The 22786-nt window shown below is 39.9% G+C and overlaps 1 protein-coding gene across 1 annotated transcript; it reads left to right on the top strand.

Annotated features, from left to right (window-relative positions):
• Positions 1 to 17781: 17781 nt before the first annotated feature.
• Positions 17782 to 22552, top strand: aqp10b (aquaporin 10b; the record flags this gene model as incomplete). The annotated part of the gene is made up of 6 exons (XM_080787134.1): positions 17782 to 17868; positions 18798 to 18924; positions 19840 to 19977; positions 20274 to 20392; positions 21779 to 21996; positions 22363 to 22552. 6 exons carry the CDS (start codon positions 17782 to 17784, stop codon positions 22550 to 22552), a joined length of 879 nt encoding a protein of 292 aa, XP_080643260.1.
• Positions 22553 to 22786: the final 234 nt, after the last annotated feature.

Genomic DNA, 22786 nt, shown 5'->3' with positions numbered 1-22786 from the left:
CAAGGTTGTCATACAACGTAGTATAATATAGGACATTAATTTACTGTAGCATCCTTACACACTTGCAACAAGAAATTACCCTGTTTTCCACCCTGGATTAGCTCTAGTCTACTGTATGCTGCGTTGTCTGAAGGAAAATAGCAGACCTACAAGCCTGTAGCACGGCACTCTGTGCCACGCTATATGAGCTTGTAGATCTGCTATTTCTCAATAGCTAACAATGCTTAAAACACCAAAAGGGGTTTAAGTACAACCTTGAACCTTGATACAGACAGACATCCATATCTATATGTTATCTATATGTTGGCCCAAGCGGCGACAACCCAAAATGGAGAATGAGGTTCCCCTCCATGCACTATATGGCCACACAGCAGGTGTGCCATTACTGATAGAAGGTTATATCTACATTATTATTATTTGTGGGGGATGATTGTCAGCTTGGAGTTCTGCAACATGTTTTATGTATTTGATGTCTGACATCCAAAGTAGTTCAAGTCCTAAGATTTATGGGACTGTTCCCGACGGCAAGGGAATACCACTCAGCCTGTGTCTTTGTGAAGGTCGTGGTGGTGTGGGGGGGGGGGCTGACTGGAGGACGATATGAATTACATGAGTGGCATCTACAACTTGGACACCGCCATAATGGTTTGGTCTTTAATTAACCCGTTCTGGACTGAGGTTGATAAAAAAGGCTTCAAAATCCTAACATTTTTCTAAAAAACCCATGTTTCTATAAGTCAGTGGTGCTCAACCTTTTTCATGTCAAGGACCCCCAGAATTATCTCTATTGGGCCACGGACCCCCATCTCAAAATATGTAGTTTCAGGGACCCCCCAGAAGCCAATACTTTAGTTAAAAATGTTCGCTCTGAAATATATATTCAAATATTTGTGCCACATTTTCACGACTTTTCAAAAATAGCAGACCTACAAGCTCGTAGCGCGCCACTCGGTGGCTCGCTATGAGCTTGTAGATCTGCTATTTTTCAATAGCTAAAGCATAACATGATGCTTGAAACACCAAAAGGGGTTCCCGCCCAAAATGGATTAACACCAGAGGCAAATGTTTTTTGAGGGGCACTAGCCCCTCCTACACAGCTTTTGTCCACACACGTCTCAATATTTGACATTGACAATAAAAGGAGAAATTGGGTAAAAATGTCCGCCCAAATATGACGTATATCTTGTCCCCACACATCTCATATTATATTTGCCATTGACAATGAAAGGAGAAATTAGGTTAAAAATGTCTGCCGAATATGACGTACATTTGTACGATGACAAGAGCGCCCCTCACTTCACACAGGTGTGATTTTCACTCTGCCACCATCATTCAGGACAAAGACGTTCACATTTGAACCAGACCATTGGCTGAGCATGCCTTCTATACTGTAATTCTCACATTCAGTCTTTGCCTGTAATGGAGAGCTACAGTATACATGTATATTTTGTGGACAAGACCTTCAATGATCTGTGAAAAGTCTATCCGTTAATTAACAGGATCTTCAATGATCGATCTGTGAACATGCCATAATTATGTCTTTTTGAGTGGTGCAACCACTCCTACAACCAGCAATGTCCGTGTAGACCTATGTGTTCACCTATGTATGTGTTCACCTATGTATGCATGTGTTAATGAGCACCAGTAGGGGCGCCGTTGTGCCATGCAGCGAGACAGAGACAGAGAGACAGACAGACAGACAGAGAGACAGAGAGAGACACACAGACAGAGAGAGAGAGACAGAGCGAGAGAGAGAGAGAGGAGAGTTGCACCACTCTGTTCACACAGGTGTGATTTTTAACAGTAGTATAGTGCATTTGGTTTTATTTGCCATAGTATAGCATGTGAGCTTGTAAATTGGCCATTTTCACATGCCCAGGAAGTAGGGTTAATTTGGTTCAGTTTCACATTACAGACCACCTGTGTGTATCAGTCACTCATCACTTTCTCCTGTCAATTCTACCCTGATATCTGGTCTGGAAAAGACAACCTGTGACCACGAGTCATTTTCCTGCCGAGCATCAGCAGCGACATCATAATGGCATTCGGAGATTAGAAAAGGGCTCCTCATGACCTTGTGGCTCGTTTTGTAATCTTCTTTGTGGAAATTACATTCTCACTTTATGAATATATTGTAATTAGGCATATGTATTTGAGCAGTTCAGTAAAGATACTTTTTGCCTAATCTCTCATTTATATGCAAAGGAGTACCGGTTAAAGAGCTTAGATTTTCTTCAGTCTTAATGCTTACTAACCCCCCAATCAAGTTTTGCCCCCATCACACACACTATTGGCATGAGAAAACATACATGCAAATATACTGTAAAATTGAGATGTATGCATGTGCACGTTTGTAATTGTATATCTATCTTATCACTCTGTGTATCTATCTAAAATGACGCTAAAGCATTTTTCTGCATGTGCACATGCCACACAGTATATGTAACAGTTTGTTTCTGATTTGTGATCCATGTCCATTATACCATGATGCATTAAGCCCCTTATTCTCTGGGTGATTAGGTGGAGTGGGAGTGGCCAACTTGGGTTTGATGAATTTAGAATTATATCTTCACATACAGTCACATATTTTTAACCAATAACTGGTTGAATACAAAAGTATTAAACTGCTTCAGTTTAACCATTATATCAACATAAAATACCTCTTATTAATCATGAACTAAAAATAAATTTAAACATGTGGAATGCACCTTTAAAATGCATTTGCACCATAAGGAGTAATTGTAACATCTCCATTTTTAAAGGGCATCCTATAACTCAAACCCCATTTTTGTGCAGTTAGTACAATAACAGTAAAATAATATATTTCCCAGCACACTAGTAAGTTACAACAGTAATGGCAGGTTTTTGTTTTTGTTTTTTTCTTGTTGGTTTACATGTTTGTTTTCTTATGTCACAATGCAGTTCCGGGACCTCACTGAGGCAGCAGGTTTATTTCAATTTAAAGGTATTAATATCCTACACTTTTTGTTTCTGAATGGTATTAGATGGCACCAAATAAGGAATTAAAGATAACTTCCTGGAATGTGAGAGGAATGGCTAAAATTACCAAACTTAAACAAGTTTTTACTAGGCTCAAACAACTGGACTCATCTATAGTTTTTATTCAGGAGTCACATCTACTTAGTGAAGATATAATTAGGGTACGAAGGAGATGGCCAGGCCAAGTTATGGCATCATGTTTTCCTTCACGCTCAAGAGGGGTCTTGGTATTGATTCATAAAAATGTTCCATTCCAGGTGACCAATACTATTAAAGATACAGCCGGTAGATATTTGATAGTGCAGGGTACTCTATTAAATGAAAAGATTAATCTGGTGAATGCTTATTGTCCAAACGATGATAATCCCTCATTTTTTGAGAATTTATTTTTACTAATTGCCTCATTGGCGGGTAAAGTATTAATGGCAGCTGACTTCAACCTTACGTTGGATCCGTTGGACCGTTCTTCAGGGCTAGATACTTCTCATCCACAAAGTAAGAAAAAAGTAAAACAATTCATGAAAGACTTATCTTTATGTGACCCATGGAGGATGCAAAACCCAACAAAAAAGGAATTCTCATGTCGTTCTGCAACATATAAAACGTACAGTAGGATCGATTTTTTTCTCATTTCTACCTCCTTATTACCGAATGTTGAAAATTGTATTTATGACAGTATTGTTCTGTCAGATCATGCTCCCAGTTCTCTCATTTATAAGCACCCGCAGCTAATTAGAGGCTCCACAAGATGGCGCCTACACCCTAGATGGTTGCAAGACCCTGACTTTATAAAATATTTGGAAACCCACATTGACAATTACTTCATTACAAATACAAACGAAACTTCTGCAAGTATTAGGTGGGAAGCCTTCAAAGCATTTATTAGAGGGCAAATGATTAGTTACACTAGTTCAAAAAGTAATAAATTTAGACAACAAATGAAGGAACTAGAGTCTAAAATTAGAGAATTGGAAAGTGCAGCTATTTTAGACAATTCAACACAAACAAAACAAGAATTATTAGCTCTTAAGACAGAATATGAGGGGCTTTCTACAGTAAAAGCAGAGAACAGTCTATTAAGACTTAGGCAAACCTTTTATGACCAAGGGGAGAAATCTGGAAGACTCCTTGCCTGGCAGATAAAGAAACTGGACTCTCAAAGAGCAATAAGCACGATCAGAAATGAACAGGGTGATTTAACATCAAATCCTAAAGAGATTAATCAAACTTTTGCTTCTTTTTATGAGGGTGTATACTCCCAATCTAATATAAATAGTGTAGATCAGACAGTTTTCCTAGATGGTTTGGATATCCCCTGTATTTCTGAAAATGATAAGCAAGCCCTAGATAAATCATTGGGTTTAGAAGATGTTTCCAATGCCATTCTTAGTATGAGAGGTAGTAAAGCACCTGGCCCTGATGGGATTCCAATCGATATTTATAAAGCATTTAAGGAAAAGTTAATCCCTCCTTTGCTGGATATGTATAGAGAATCATACGAACAGGGCCGCCTCCCGCCTTCGCTTCAGAATGCCCAGATTATTCTTATTCTGAAGCCGGGGAAGGAACCAACTGAATGTGGCTCTTACAGGCCAATCTCACTTTTAAATTCTGATGCCAAAATTATAGCTAAGGCTTTGGCTATGAGATTAGATAAAGTTTTACCATCGATAATAAAAAATGATCAAAATGGCTTTGTAATGAACCGTCAAGGATTCCACAATGTGAGAAGGGTGCTCAATATAATCAATACATATGAAGGGTCTCCGGATAAGGCTATATTGTCGCTGGATGCCCAGCGTGCCTTTGATGTTGTCCAGTGGCCTTATCTGCTGGAGGTGCTTAAGCGTTTTGGAATAGGAGAGTATTTTTGTAGATGGATTGATATCCTTTCTGTTGACTCCTCTGCCTCGGTTTGTTCAAATGATTTGACCTCTTTACCGTTCAACTTATTTCGGGGGGTCCGTCAGGGTTCGTCAATTTCACCTTTGCTCTTCGTAATTTCCCTGGAACCACTTGCTATAGCAATAAGGTCACATCCCTTGATCAGTGGTATAAAAGTTGGAGACCTAGAGCATCACATGTCTTTATACGCGGATGATTGTATTTTATTCTTATCAGATCTTGCTAGATCGATTCCATCTCTCTTAGAACTGATTAGTCTGTACGGTGGCTTCTCTGGGTTCAAGGTGAATAAAAATAAGTCATATATTATGTTTCTGAATGAACAGGAGAGAAGAAATCCAAAAGTACCCCATCCGTTTGCAAATGCTGTAGATGGCTTTGTTTATCTTGGGGTTAAAATTACACCAATGATAAAACAACTCACCTCAGCTAATTATGAGCCTATGCTAACTAAGGTGTCGGAAGATATCACTAGATGGTCATCTTTACCTCTCTCCATAATAGGACGAATAAATACAATTAAAATGAATGTACTTCCAAAATTCCTATATCTTTTCCAGTCAATTCCATTGGCTCCACCACTACATTTTTTCAACAGAATAAAAAAGCTTTTTACAAATTTTATTTGGAATAATAGAAAGCCCAGGCTTAGACTCTCTCTTTTATATTTGCCATATGATCGAGGGGGTTTACAGTTCCCAAATTTGCAGTGGTACTATTGGGCGGCTCAACTACGCGCTTCAATGTTTTGGTTCACTGAAAATGATAAGCCATCCTGGGTCCAAATCGAACTCCTATCCGCAAGAGATCTATCTCTGGATTCCTTGCTATACTCAGCTCCAGTTAAAAACCTAAGGAAAAGTGTGTCTAACCCTTTTGTCATCAATACTATAAATATATGGTTTGAAATCCATAAATTCATGGGAAACACCCCAGAGCTGTCCTGCTTTGCACCGATTTGGGGAAATGAACATTTTATTCCAGCTAGAAGGGATCTGGGATTTAAATTATGGTTCAATAAAGGCTTAAAGAAAGTGGTGGATCTATACGAGAATGGCAATCTAATGTCTTTTGAGGGGCTGAGGAGGAGATATGAGGTACCGCAAAACCACTTCTTTAAATACTTGCAAATCAGAAACTTTATTATTACATGTGTCAAAAATACAAAACAACCTCCTTTATCCGTGCTTGAGAGGTTTTCCAAACAGGATTGTTTAGGAAAGGGGTTGGTCTCACAAATGTATGGTATACTAGAAGGGTTTCATAAAGATGACTCGGAGAAGATAAGACAAAAATGGACACAGGATCTTCAAGTGGAAATCTCAGAAATTGATTGGGGTTTGATATGTTCCAAGGCACAAACGCAAACTATCAATACTAGATTAAGACTAATTCAGTATAATTGGATAATGAGAACTTACATAACCCCGGAGAAAGTAAATAAATTTGATCCAAACATTCCTGATTTATGTTATAAATGTGGGGAACATAAAGGTACACTGTTCCACTGCTTATGGGAATGTGAGGAGATTAAAACATTTTGGAGGTCCGTGGTCCATTATGTCTCTCAGATTACGTCAGGTCCAGTTCCTCTGTGTCCTAAATTATGTATACTCAGTATTTATCCATTAAATTGTACACTAAATAGTAATGAAAAAAGAATGACCGACCTCTGCCTGTTACAGGCCAGACGCTCAATTGCGCTATGTTGGAAGAATGTCAATGCCCCTACGATCGGCTTTTGGCTGAGGAACTTAACAACCAGTTTGGCACATGAGAAACTAACATATGTAATTAGGAAGAAACCTGCAGTATTCTATAAGATATGGGAGAAGTTCTTGGACTTCATTAAGCGAGGTGATATTGAAGAGGCTTTGGATGTATAGTGGTTAACTGGGGTAGTCAGCTGTGGGGTGGGGGTAGGGAACTGTGATGTATGTAATGTGTTTTATTTTCGTTTTATTTTTCGTTTTGTCATTATTATTTATTAATTTTTGTTCTGTATGTATTGTTGTCAAAACATTTTGTGATAAGATTTTGTTTGTATTTGTGCTGCCATGGGGATGTGGGGGGGGGGGGAAATATATGTCAATTGTTTTGAAAATACTTCTTTGTACTGTAAAGAAAATCAATAAACATATGTTTAAAAAAAAAAAAGTAAGTTACAACAACATTTCAACAGCCACAGATATCTCACCGAATCACATCTAATGTTCCAGTACTGAGCGACGTCAGGAATCAAGTCTCACAACAGGGATTTGCCTGTATAAAACAAGGTAAACTGGGTTTTCCACCTGGACATTACTCTATAAGCCATATCTCCAAAACTGGTGGGTCAAACTGAACAACAGATACATCAATTTGAAGCCATGATTCATACAACTTGAAAAAGCAAAAAATCCAATGGCAGTCTCAGACAAATTTGGTCACATATCTTTTCGCGAAAACCCGACGGTTCAGCCAGAACTGGCATTTTTGGTGGAAGGAGAAGAGAAAAATAAGGGACCAAGAGTCCATTTGGTCTTGGTCCCTAAATGGACTTGTAACCCAACTGTAGGGAGTACAAACACAGCAAAGAACCTATGAAAATGAACCATGTAAATACAACAAATTGAGGGCACCGCAGGGAGTTGAACCCCATTCTGGTAAACCAGTAGTACCACACCAGTGCCTTAGTTGGTTTTGTTGTAATTTACATGTCCAAAAGCAATCATTCATAACAATTTGATTCATAACAGACTATAAATGATAGCCATGATTATGTCTTTATACAATTGAAAGAGAGAAGAAGAAGACTCACTCCACAAATACCTTAAAGAAAACTCCTGCCATAAACTAAGAACATCTTTATTTTTCCGTGCTCATAAAGTGCTCCAAAGTGCTAAAAGTGAAAAGTGCAGCAGAAAACCTTTGGGTCATAGGACCATCATCAATGCCTCGCCTACTGACCGGCATGAATGAAGTTTTAGCTGCAAATGGCAGCATAAATAAATCACATCAATACACACCACATAATGTGATGTGTATTGACACGATGAAGCTTCACTCGCACATTATAAAAGACATACATCACATCAATCCACATCACATACCTAACCCTACCCTAACCCTATGTTCATTATGTGATGTGTGGATGACGTGATGAAGCCTTACTCACCAATGTGAAATGATACGAGACATAAACACACATCACATACCGGGCCTGTGTGCATATGTGATGTGGGCTTAGATGAAGCTTTACTCAAAATTAGATCTGATAATATAGCACCAACAATGGTCTTATGACTCCTAGAGGTTTGCTGCTGGACCTCACTTGAAGCACTTGGAGCGCTTTATGAACATGAACAAAACAAAAAGATTCTTGGTCTCTGCCCAAGCAGTTGGCCTTAGGTTTTCGTGGTGCAAGATTTTCTAGCCAGTTGTCCCTGGTCTTCTACATTTTTATTTTAAAATTGATATTTAGTGTTTTCAAAATAATTGCCTACATTTAAATATATATATATTACAATTTATGCCATTTGTGGACGATTGACATAAATTATACGAGGTGCAAATTATGCAATGGCAGCAGCATTCTTTGGACCCCAGTATTTGTCAGCAACACTATGAACATGAGAAAACACTACAAATGACATTAGAACACAACAGCAATGAACAAAATTCGTATGGCGTGCGACGACACAGACGAGCTATCCGCAATTACTGTGGAAATAAATCACAAAAATATCACATAAATGCACATCACATACAGGGTGTGTTCATATCTGATGTGAACTGACGTGATATCGCTTTACCGGCAAATGACTCAACGCAAATGACGTGAAACGACATACAGCTCCAATCAAATGATTAGAAACTGTACGCGAGACACGACCCGACACACGCACCACATACACTAGTGAAGAACTAGTGATAGGAAAGATCATAGGAAAGAAAGAAATTACTTTAAAATATGAAGCAAAATGCGATTAAAAACTCTGAGACCAGAAAAACCAATACGTTTATTAAAGCAAAGAATAGAAGAGGAGATGAAAGGTCGGGTAGAAACCGTGCAAGTCCAAAACAGTTACTTTTCTGGACCAAAAAATATATAATCTGTGATACGATGATATTTATTATTAATATAATAATCTGTGTTCCAATGTTTAGTCACAAACTCTTGTTTATACTTAAATGGTTCGATACATACTACAAAAATAGGTTATATTCAATAATGGATGATCTTTGCATCCTGAGCTTGTAGATCAGCCATTTGCTACTTTAGTGTGTGACACTGTAGCATGATCAAGTAAATAAATTAAATTATAAAACTATGGAGATACAAGGTTTCTGCCCGACAGCCAAAGATAATAAACTACGCCCACTTACCTTAAATATCAGCACTAAACAAAACACACTAACGAAGGAAGAAAATCTGCCATAATTTTCTTCCCGTTAGTGTGGACAGATCTACAGCATAGAAGGCTGTAAACAGTGTTAAGCAGGCTACATGCTACCATAATGATACCGGACATAAGTCACATCACATTTGTACACAGTCCACTAGTGAAGAACTAGGGCGATAGATAGGCAAGGAGAAAGAAATAAAAGTGTTCTTTTTTTCCTGAGACAACCAAAACAAATAACTTTATTAAAAGCAAAGAAGAGAAAGGAGACACTAGAACAGAACATACATATGTGATGTGACGTGAAAGCTTTACCCGTAAATTATGTTAAACGATAAATAAATCACATGCCTACACAAACATCACATAGCCCATAGTGGCATGTGATGTAGAGTGGCATTATACACAAATGATGTGAAACGATACACGGTGCAAATGACAACCTACGGGTAGCCTACGGTAGCATGTAGCCCACTTACACAAGCAGCAGAAATCAAAAGGTTAATTACCAACCTCCACTGCTAACAGCACCCAGCAGCGGCAACAGCATAGAGTTTGTACCTTCAATACAGACGTCGCCTTGTCAGCTTCAAGTTCTGAAATGACAGGGAAAATAGGAAACATTAGTTGTCAGCCTACAGGATGACATTTTGGAAGTCATAACAGTCAGTCTTTTTACTGTATTAACAACAGTCACTGACAGGGCTGTGCCAGCTTATTTTAATTATGTTTGGGAGACAAGAAACACTTTCCTGGGTTTTTTATGTGTGGGTTGTTTTTAGATATGTACGGTAGCATTTCAAAAGTGTCCATGGGCTCCATGATGTCATGGACACTGGGCTCACTTCCTTCCTGGACTACATGTTGTCTCAGTAAGACAGCCCTCCCCCCTATCCACAAGGATCAGTGTACCAAAGCATTATGGGAATTGTAGTCTGGGTAGGAAGTGTCCATGACATCATGGACACTTTGAAATACTAAAGACGCATTAAAAACCTCAGTAAAGTGTTTTATCTCCCAAAAATAATTAAAATAAGATTTGGTTGCAAAAGGGGTATAAAAGTAATAAAATGCATATAATTAGTCATATCTGCCTCGTGTAACTTTTTTTTATGAAACCTAAAAGCCATAAAGAAATGTAAATTTTATATTCATGTGTTAATCACAATCATATGTTGACCATTCCTTGTCATACATAACATGTAATGTGACACAGCCCTAGTTTCTACTACAGCCACATGCAATCACGGTACGTACCGTGGTGGGGCTTCCGTCGCTCGGTTGAAGATAGCCGGTATTAATAGAGCCGCGAAGGTTGTATGGCACAATACGTCCCGATCGTCACCGTTCGCCTCGTAATCTCAGGAAGAGCGTTCGTTGACACCGTTAGAAGTTTCAGCTCAACCGAGTAGACACTCCATTAGCAATACCAGCCATCTCCTGATGACCCCATCCAAGGTCACACATGACACCAAGGTCACATGATTAACCTGTAAGACACATAAAAAAACAACATTACACTTTATCCAGATTTCATACATTGTAAAATTCATATAATAAAGGGATATTTCACTTTATCCTCTACTGAGGCCTTTTGAAAATAACAGATCTAAAAGCTCACAATGTGTCACATCAAAATGCATTGTGAGCTTGTAGATCAGCCAAAATATGGCTGTAGTGGTAAATGAGCAATGTAGGCTAGTACGTTTAGTAATAATACAAATCTACAAAGTAACTAGTAGTTAAACGTTTCCAAATAGAGTATATTTTCTACACTATACTAAAGTTAATGATTTAATTCCCACCACTGTTGGGAACCACGGTTTGTTTATTTGTGATTGTTCCTTCTCTAAGGCCTCGATCATACCTAAAAACACCCCTTCACCCCTCTTGTGTCTGTTTGATGGCCACCTCAATGCTTTTCACATGGTTTGAGCAAACATTTGTTTGATGGCTGTGTCTGTCCCCCTCCCCTCCAGCAAACAAATGTTTGGTCAAACCATGAGACTTCCATTGGAAAAGCATTGAGGCGGCCATTAAACACAGACGAGACAAATGTTTCACACAAACGTATGTTCTGTGCTCTGCCTGTGTTTGATGGCCGCCTCAATGCTTTTCCAATGAGAGTCACATGGTTTGACCAAACATTTGTGTTTCATGGAGGAGAGGGGGTTCAGAACACGGCTATCAAACACAAATGTTTGGTCAAACCATGTGCCTCCCATTGGAAATGCATTGGGGCGGCCATTAAACAGACAAGACAAATGGTTTTTTTTGTGAGATAGAGGCCCAAGGCCTCATTAACACAAACATGTTCTGTGCTCTGCCTGTGTTTGATGGCCGCCTCAATGCCTTTCCAATGGGAGGCACATGGTTTGACCAAACATTTGTGTTTGATGGAGGGGGGCAAACAAACACAAGTGTTTGGACAAACCATGTGCCTCCCATTGGAAAAGCATTGAGGTGGCCAGCAAACACAGGCAGGGCAAAAGAACATGTGTTGTTTGTATGAAAAAGGACAAACATTCCTGACATTGTCCATTTAGTGTCACAATAAAGTCCTATAAATCCTCTAATGTCTATACAAGTGTTCAATTCTCTAATGTTTATGATTGATTGATTGAAATCTTTATTAACAGTTTGCAGAATTACAGTACATTTCAAGCACAAACTCAATACAAAGACTGTTAACTGTGAGTGGACGACCCAATTAAGCCTTACACTTGTTTACAACAGGGTCCACATTGTTCAATTCATCAAAACATACAACAGTGTTCAAGGATAAAACTGTGTTTCTCAAACAAACGCTCCTTACCTTGGAACAAACTGCATGCAGTCAGTGAACCAGCCTGGCTCAGTGGCTCCCAAACCAAACTGCATTCTGGGAAACAACATGGCCACTCCTATTTAAATCCAAAGCCACGCCCACTGGATCCGGTCACCTGTTCAACTAGTCCGTCCGTCATTGGTCCGTTGGTCAGAGTGATAAGTGATTGGATCATCCACTGTTGATCATCACAGCTGTGTGCACCACACACACACACACACACACACACTGTGGTAGTCTATTAATAGTTGTGGAGAGGGATGTAGATGGAAAGTCTAGAGATATAGGAGTCATTTTAATTAACATTATCCTATGGAATATGCAATGAAATGTTGGTATAGCGAAGAGGGATAAGGTAACTGATATACTTCCAGTAATAAAACAATCTAATTGCCCATAATAGCCTTATATGTAACCTGGCAAATAGGGCACAGGACACAGACATATATTGGGGTTCTTTATTTCCCAAGAAGTTGGTGTTGGTGTATCTTATTTGTGTAAAGAATGCCACAGTTTGGCAAATATGGCATGCAAGCCTGTAACATAAAATAAACCTAAACTAAATACGGTAGTGGCTCTATCACAAACAGTGTGAGGAACGGCCAACTCACACACTGAGCAAACACTGGTCCCCCAAGCTTCACCCCTTTCCAAGACAGTACAAAGACACAGAAACTCAACCAAGTTGAGACTTGAGTTACTAGTTACTAGTTCAGCTTTCACCTCTTGTTTACAATCATCAAGATCTTCTCAAAGAAACCCAACAAAGGTTGCTTCTTATTATTCAAGACGTTTTTCAGTGTAACCCTTGACCCCCAGAACATGGCACTCACAAAGTGACAGTGCCACCTGGTGGATTTACATAGAACTACAGGCATATATGCCACTGGGCTACATATAGATCAATCTGTACCAGCTGGACAGGGCCGGCTGATCCAAGATACAATATGAGTATATGACAGAAGATATTTACAGACTCAATAAAAACAATCATACTGTATGTCCATATATCTAGTAATAGATGAAAAATAACCCAAGAATTGTGAAGATGTGTCGCAAATCTTGGAATATAATTATATTCTTTCAGAGCGAACGTTTTCAACTCAAATCTTTTCAGATGGGGGTCGGCGGCCAAATACAGAAAACTCTGGGGCTCCTTGACATGAAATAGTTTGAGAACCACTTATTATAGAAACATGGGGTTTTTCAGGAAACTGTCATGATTTAGAAGACATTTGTAGAATCGTCCTCAGGTCTAAATGGTATAAACTACCTAGAACTATAGAGGAATGCTCTCAGAAATACTGTAAATACTTTAGAGAAAATGCTTTCAGCCATTCGGAAAATTAAGCTCCGAACCAGTTAATTCACTCCCCAACAACGTTCAATTGATTTTGCACATCAACTTCAAAGGGACAGAAATCAGCCTCGTTGGGGCATCGCGAGGAAGGCAGCGGCGTCTCTCGGCTGGTTGACTGCAGACCTGATCAGATTCCAACCTCCTGAGTTCCGGAATCCCTGGAACCAAACATTTTATTCATTAGATATGGTGGCTACATCAGGCATGCAAAGTAAAAAAAACCATTTTGGGTGGGAACCCCTTTTGGTGTTTTAAACATTATGTTATAATTTACCTTTTGAAAAATAACAGATCTACAAGCTCATAGCGCGCCACGAGTGGCACTTGTAGGTCTGCTATTTTTGAAAATCGTGAAAATGTGCCTGAAACATGTTCCTGGAACAACGTTTTCAGATGGGGGTCGATGGCCAAACACAGATAATTTTTGGGGTCCTTGACATGAAATATTGAGCACCACTGATACAGAAACATAGGTATAGGCCTATTTCAGAAAAAGGGTTAATACACTGTACCCCTCTACCATCTGCACTGATGACAAATGTGCTACATTATTTGCCTTAGGTTGTACTTACCCTGCAAAAACATACAGTAGCATGGTAGCAGACACTGTCTTTACAATTTAAGAATTAGCATTCTCTCTCTGGTTCCTCTTTATGTCACTTTGGTAGATATTCACCAGCACACACACATCTCGTAGCCTCTTTGCTTATAAGTGCATATTGTTTTGTCAGTTGCAATGACTGATTGCATTGCATTTTTTGAGTGCTGTTATTCAAATGTAACAGTGAACAGAGGGGTTTAGGCTAGGGTGTTGTTCACTTTACTAGAACCCCTTTCCAAAATATATATATTACTTACAGTTGTTTCACTTAAATGCAGAGAGAGAGAGAGAGTTCCATTTAGAACAAAGTGGGTTAAAAATGGCCTGGATGCCTTTACAGTATCAGGAGAACACGATATATTTTCCAACTATCCCTAAAATCAGTTTTTTGACACCTCGTTAAAACGGTTTAGGCTACATGCATTCTTCACTCTGTAAGCGGTCTACACTAACCTGTACGCATTTCACATCAATTGCTCATGTTTGGGATTTATTTACCGTTTATGAAACGTGAAATGTCAAAATACTACTGTATGAAAGAAGACGTGGAGCAGGTCATTATTATTATATATTCTTTTAAGATTTACAGTATTTTGGGCTTTTTATGCCTTTATAGTCAGGGAATATATTATCAGTATTACCAGTCAAATCTGGGAATACATTTCTTACCAAGAACTTTCTTCACCAATGTGTTTGTAAAGGTGTCTACTAACATATCCCACATTGGTTTATATTCAACCACCCTAGGGGAATTTTTGACAGCTGCTGAAAGTTGGGGTACCATCAACAACCAATATAAGGCAAAATGTTCTAAATTTCATTAAGCTTTAAATAGCATGTGACGTGTCAAGCTAGGTGGTTTTCATCATTCTGAATCCATTCAAAGCATTTGTTTTGCACGAAAAACACTCCGTGGGCTAAAAAACAGCCATAGACACTTGCCCAAATGTGCTCAAATGTGCTGACCTCATTTGTGATGACGTCTATGGCCTTTTTCGTGCAAGTGGAATGCTTGGAATGGATTCAGAATCACCTTTACAAACACATTGGTGAAGAAAAGTCTTGGTAAGAAATGTATTCCCAGGTTTTATTAATATCCCCTGACTATTAATAGAGAGTGCGTTCGGATATAGTGCACTGAGCGCACTGTGCAACTGGGCAGTTAAAAATGGCGAGGGGGCACACATCATTTTTATAGAGTAAAACAATATGTACATAAAACTTAAACTTAAACTGAGGGGGCAGCATTTGCAACTGAGGGTGCCAGGCCCCCTCTGGGGGGGGGGGGGGTCAGTCACAGGATTCCTGCCCAGCAATTTAGTAGTGCAAGCTGGATTCGGTCACTGAGTTTGGAGTTGAGATGGTAATATTCATTCCATTTTTAATTTGGCTTGGAGCCTAAAAGGTTAAACTAAATGAAAGCGAGAGTAGGGCCAGCTATAGCCAACCAACAGGGTCTTGTCAGTGTTGGGTATATTATGTGACTTCATGGGCCGGGGAATGTGACTTAACCCATTTTGGTGTTAGCATTATGTTATGCTTTAGCTATTGAAAAATAGCAGATCTACAAGCCCATAGCGCGCTACGAGCTTGTAGGTCTGCTATTTTTGAAAAATCGAAGAACGACTGACATAGAAACATAGCTTTTTCAGAAAACTGTCAGGATGTAGAAGACATTTTTAGAATCTGATCCCTCCCCTTCCTACTCTCCCCCTGCCTGACCCCTCCCCTTCCTACTCTCCCCCTGCCTGACCACTATACCCTTCCTACTCTATCCCTGCCTTCCCCTCCCCTCCCCTACCTACTCTCCCCCTGCCTGCCCCCTCCCCTATCTACTCTCCCCCTGCCTGCCTCCTCCCCCATCTACTCTCCCCCTGCCTGCCCCCTACCCTACCTACTCTCCCCCTGCCTGACCACTCGCCTTCCTACTCTACCCCACCTGCCCCCTCCCCTATCTACTCTCCCCCTGCCTGACCCATCCCCTTCCTACTCTCCCCCTGCCTGACCCCTGACCTACTATCTACCTACCTGACCCCCCACTCTGACACCCCCTGACCACCTCAACTACTCTCACAATTTATCTGACCCATGAACTATTCTCTCCCTATCTAACCTGGTCTGCCTCTAACCTTCCTACTAGGTATTCTACGGATATTATCTGATTTATCCAGTGGGTCGCACCTACTCTAGGTGTTGGTGATTTGAACCAGCACCGCCTACTAGGAGTATGTCGGGTTTGAACCGGCACACTTCTACTAGGTATACTACGGATATCGTCTGACTTACCCGCTGGGCCACTTAACGGCACACAATCATGGTGAATTTCTGGGCTAGTTTAAAGTTGTCCTTGTGGAAATCAATGTGCAAAGCAAAGTGTCACAGTTATGACTAATGTGGGATTTGAACCCTGGACCTGTGGATCACAAGCACAGCCACTCATCACATTGAGCTAACTGCTGGTTACTATAACACAGATTTTCTGTTTTACTTGAAGTTGTCCTTCTGAAAGTCAGTGTGCAAAGCAAAGTGTCACAAAGCCACATGACTAATGTGGGAAAAGTTAGCCTCGTTTCTCATCATTTTGGACCATGGGATATAGCCCATATCGTACGGCATACTATGGCACGCCGTTTTTCATCGTTTTTGAGGATTTGAAAAAAATGAAAAAATGAAAAAAACGATGGGTTATAGCCCATGTTTTTGAAATTTTGGAAAAAAAGCTTTTTTTATCAAGCACATTTTCTGTTTTCACTTTACAAATTATGACTATAAAGTTGTCAACTAGTTTAAGTCTAATCAATAATCAATTATAAGCTTAGCCTCATACCTGTGAACTGCATTGTGTTTTGTTTTGAGGTACTCTAGTGGATGGATAATAAATTACGAATCCAACCACTTCCATTTCATGTATTTATTGCAACAACCACCAATCAAGAATTAAACACAAAACACTTCATTTTTTGCTTGACAGCACAGTATCATGATTCAGTATCACATTTCTCCTATAGGTTGTGTCAATGTAGGAAGTGAATTAATAACAAGCTAAACTTCATTTTTTATATGTTGACAGGATTATTTTTTTGTGCGTGTGCAGTATTTATACGATTGTTGTTTGTTCTAGTGGCTTCATTTAACAGTATGCACCAGCACCATTAACCAAGTAAATCATTCTCAAGACTATTAATCCTGTCCCCCATTCTCATAATCGTATAACTGTTTGAATCAGTGGTGAGATCCTGCAATGCTGGTCATTTAGTGACAACTCAGTGCCAGTTCCAAAAGACTTCTTAATCAGTTTTGTTACTATTTGGAACTTGTTGGACGTTATTAATATCATTGTAGATATGGATCAGAGCACTCAAGTAGCATCTCATTGTAATTTTGTTTACATGCAAATGATAACATTGCTCGGACAAAAGCACACTTTAGATTAGAAGATTAAAAACACACCTTTGTCCCTGTCGTAGTGGGACGTACTGTAGCTCTGTGTTGAGCTTGAGGTGCCAGTATACAAAGTAAACTACTCTCCTTTAATGTGCACAGGCACACCATCTCAGCCATGTCATAAAGCGCATGACATAGTCCATAACCTGAGTATGAAAGGGCAAGCCCTACTCAATGAGCCAGCTAGTTTGAACTGCTGACTGGGTTGCAGACCTCAATGGCGGTACTGTTTTGAAAATTGGCCACTCACACCATGGGGATGGAACACATCCTTAAGAAATGTCAGATCAGAAACCAACTGGCCAGGGAGTGCCTGGCTGAATGCCTTGGTGTCTACATCTTAATTGTGAGTACTTTCTGATATAAGTTGTATGTATATGTTTTTAAAGGAACTAAAGGAGAGGTGATAATGTGGCTGGTAGATGTCTTTGATGTCTATGACGAGTCAGCAGTTTCATCACACAGGTGCATGCTTGTGTGTGTGTGTGTGTGTGTGTGTGTGTGTGTGTGTGTGTGTGTGTGTGTGTGGTGATATGTTATCTTGTCAGATTGTCAAAGGAATCAGTGGAAGAGATGTTGATGCCGTAATTTCAAATTCAAATTGATCATTATGGATTTAAGATGCAACCACTGCTACAGCAAATACATGCTGATCATTTGAATAGATCTCATGCCATGGTGCACATACCTTCCCTTATAGTATAAGGCTTAAATCCATAATGATCCATTTGAATTTGAAACAAATTCAACATCTCTTCCACTGATTCCTTAGAATTCCAGTGCTCTGCGATTATCATTTGATTTCAGAGTAAACTTCAATGTTATTCATCCTTAGCGAATTTCTATATAGTCAATTCATAGTTTAGCGTTGTTCGTCATGTAGTGAAATATTATGTCATGTAGTGAAATATTTCTACGATTCTTTCTGAATTGAACGTATACAAATATACACCGCCTCACTGTCTCGTTTTGGCGCAATTAGTGGACATTCACAATAGCTAACCAAGGACTTTGATCCCAAACAGCAAGGAATATGGAGACACACAATGAGGGAAGGAGAGTGAATAGGGTCATCATGATCATAATTGAGATAGTCAAATTTCTTTCTTTTCCGTTAGCAGTTGTTTTGTCTTTATTGACAATGGATAGATTGCTTCCTGGGGCCATTACATTACAGAATAAAGAGTGAATGTATGGTTGGCGCTTTGAGATGTTAGATACAGTATCTTCTTTTCTACTGATGCATCTATTGTCATTGTTCTTTACAAATTGTAGCTGTTTGGATGTGGCGCCGTTGCTCAGGTGACAACAAGTCAGGAGAAGAATGGGCAGTACCTGTCAATCAATCTAGGCTTCGCTCTCGGAGTAACATTTGGAATCTTTGTGTCCCGGGGGGTGTCGGGTAAGAAGTGATGTGTTGTAAACAGACCTATGACATGTGTGTGTGTGTGTGTGTGTGTGTGTGTGTGTGGGGGGGGCCCGGGGGGGGGGGGCTCCATATTTTGGTAAAGTTTCAGTCCAAGATTCCTTTCCCTCTTAACTTCCAGTATTGAAATTAATGTTTTAAATAAGTTAGATATTAAAGTGTAAAACATTTCAGAAAGGTGCCTGTGACCTTCCCCGGATCATAACACATCGCTATGGAAAGTTGGGTGATTGAGCATGGTTAATCACCCGACAAATAGTCAGATAGACATTAGATTTCTTTAATTAAATAGATATTAAAGTGTATATAACATTTCATACAGGGGCCCATGACCTCAGATAACATTATAGATATAATCAGATAGATTATAACACAACTATGACAAGTTCCAGCTCATTTTGACCTGCGGTGTTGGCTGGGCGTGATAAAAGATAAGATATAGATTTCAACCAGATTATACCTGTAGACTATACTAAAATCTGTCCAGGATCGACCTACCTAAATTGTAATAAAAAACGCCTCATCAGAGTAGGCGACATGACATTTAATTAGTAATTTAACAGTATGAGAGTATGAGAATGTACAGAATATAATCTAAGAATAATCTAGCAACCATGATTATATAGTAAGCCTATATACACAACATCTACAATGTTACTGTAATGGTCAACATTTTCTGCATGTGGTAATACGTTTTTCTATTCTCCTGTCTAGCTTGTTCTTGATCAAGTCTTTGTTAGTTGATTTTTATAATCTTGTGAGATTGTACACCTGAAATGATTGGTATCTGCATGATTATTTAATTGACAGAAACTGTTATTGTGGGCTGTATTATATACTTTGTAAAAGCAGGTGTCACTATTGTAAAGTGTTTTTTAAATTCTCTCCAAGGCGCTCATCTGAACCCTGCCGTATCTCTGAGCCTCTGCTTTTTGGGCAGACATTCATGGTTAAAGCTGCCCTTCTATGTCTTTTTCCAAATCCTTGGAGCCTTCCTGGCTGCAGCCACCATCGGCCTGCAATACTATGGTGAGCTATCAGCAATGAATAGTTCACCATCTATCTATAAACAGGAATACACCTGGAGAAATAAGACACCAAGTCTGTTGTAGATGTGTACCTCTAAATAAAAAATAATTTTACTTGACCAATAATGTTACTTGACCATAATTTTACTTGACCATTTTACTTGACCAAGTAAAACTATATCAGAACCCCGGGCCCTCTAACAACACGAGCAGGAGCCTGGTTTGCATTGTGGACCATATAGTCCCAACCCAGTGGTTATGTCTGTGCATCATGGGCTTGTGTGTTTGCTTTAACAGATGCCATCCAGTCATACAGTGGCGGTGAGCTGTCTGTGAGCGGTCCCAAATCAACAGCTGGCATTTTCTGCACCTACCCTGCTGACTACCTCAGTGCATGGGGAGGCATCATGGACCAGGTCCAAGTACCTTCATATTATCCCCTTGTCCATTCCGCTTCATTATTTTAACTTTACAATTTAGGCATTTAGCAGACGCTCTTAATCCAGAGCGATTTACATTAAGCAAGAACTAAAACGATACATCATATACATAAAGACTAGTTATCATGAATCATACGTAAACTAAGAACATAACAGTGGAATATTTCTATATAATGAAACTATGAATATATACTATATAGTGCTATGTCTACATAAAATGCTATCTAAGTTACATAAGTTGAGCCTTTGCATTCGCCTGTAAGGATGTTGGGATAGGGCGAGTGCTACAGCAAGTGCTACGGGCCAAGATGGTCTGAAGAGGTGGGTTTTCACTTTTCAGACTACGGTGGAAGATTGGGAGTGAGTCTGCAGCTCTGATTGTAATGGGAAGTGCATTCCATAGTTTTGGAGCCAAAAGGGAGAAGAGTTTGGGACGTGTGGAGCGTTGTCCCAGAGTTTTTAGTGAAGGTACTTCCAGCTTTAGTGAGAAAGTCAATAATGGAAGGTTGGTTGGGAGACAATGCAAGAGAAACACAGGACGTACAACTTTCAAATCCAGGCCAGCAGGGAACATACGTGGCTCAGAAGTCTCTAGCTTCCCAGCCTCAATGCCTTCTACAGGTAGTGTCTTCTGCATGGATGCTATTCTCTTTTATTATGTATAAATAGTTGAAATACCAGAGGTTAGTCTTAGCCTAGTAGGGGCCAATTTTTACACTCAGTTAAATTAACACAGGATTTTATTGCGTATGTTCTTATCAGTTTGAACTGGAGAAATATTCAGGATAAATAGAATTGTCTATAACTAAAAACATTGCATGGATGCACCTGGGACGTATCCTCAGTGATGTATCCCAAGGACATCAGGGTTTCGGGTCTCTCAAACATCCTACCCCTCACTCAGGCGACCCAGGTGATCAAGTCTCGACTTCCCAGTAGCTACCCTCGATCAGTCCCGTTAAGACCAAGGCCACACAATCCGTTGGAACCACTCCAGAGCTACTCTGCCGGGGCTGGGAGGTACGCTTCTGGCGCATTGAAGGACTAGTTGTGGGTTGACTCCTGTCCGGGCCACTCCTAAGTCTCACCAGGTCCACTCCTGCTCTCACCAGGCCCAGGACCTGTCTATAGCCTACCGGTCTATATTCCTCCTAAAACATACAAATACTTTTACACATAAGTCCTATAGATGCAGTATATTGGGTAAGTGACAAAATAGGATTGGCAAACATGAAATTTGGATTAAATTTCAAACCCCAATTTCCTCAGTGGTAGGTAGCCTACTTCACCCCTGTGCCACACAGGACTGATTGCTAAATAGTAATAAGATGTGAACCGTTGTATAATGTAATTTCCATGCAGGTCATAGGTACCGCTGTTCTGCTGGTGTGTCTCCTGGCTCTGGGGGACCACAACAACTCCCCGTGTCCTCCTGGTCTAGAGCCGGTCCTGGTGGGAGCACTGGTTTTGGCCATCGGGGTCTCTATGGGATCCAACAGTGGCTACGCCATCAACCCTGCCAGGGACCTCGGGCCTCGTGTGTTCACATACATCGCTGGCTGGGGAGTTGACGTGTTTCGGTTAGTGATTATTCTCTTCAATAGTAACCCCTTTGCTTTGACCATGGTGTTGAATAATAGAACAACCATGGACAACTATGGTTATTGCCAACTAGAAATTCATTTTCAAATTGCAATGTCACAAAACTTGCATTTTGTCTGTCTATTTAACCAATGATTGTAATTTCAATGTACAGTAAGACTATTCTCTTGCTTTACGTTCAAGATATTGACCTTTTCAATTAAATGTCACTAAGTGCCCAAAGTATTTAGCCATTAACATGATAAATCCTTCTCACCGTCTTTCGTTCTCTAATCCCAGGAATTAATTACTTTAAAGAATCTAATTCAATTTCTGACCTCACCCGGTCTCAACACCATTTCCAGGGCTGGCGATGGGTGGTGGTGGGTGCCCATTGTGGCCACCTGTATCGGAGCCCTGCTGGGATCACTGGTCTATGAGCTACTGATTGAAGTCCACCATCCACTGAGTTGCTCTGAGCTCCAACCCAGAGTTCAGGAGGCTGTTGAGTGCAAGGAGGTGGAGCTTGAAGGTGCCATTGGACATCGATTTTGAGGAAAACCCAGGGAGACGGAGAAGAACACCATGCAAAACTAGTATTTATAATCTTATCGTGTATTACTGTATTCCCTAAGGAAATAATGTTGATTGATAGTAAACACTGGGACTATACAATAACATGGTTTTTGATTGCTGTGAACGCACCACCACCACCTCACCTTTTATGTAAACACATTGCGACTGACAAAATAGAACCGGTTTTCTTCTTACTTTCACACCTGTAAACAG

This window comes from Protomyctophum bolini (genome assembly GCF_963924005.1).
Source record: "Protomyctophum bolini genome assembly, chromosome: 17".
Classification (NCBI taxonomy): Eukaryota; Metazoa; Chordata; class Actinopteri; order Myctophiformes; family Myctophidae; genus Protomyctophum; species Protomyctophum bolini.
Note: the sequence above shows the minus strand (reverse complement) of the source record. Positions and strands in the feature narration are given on the sequence as shown.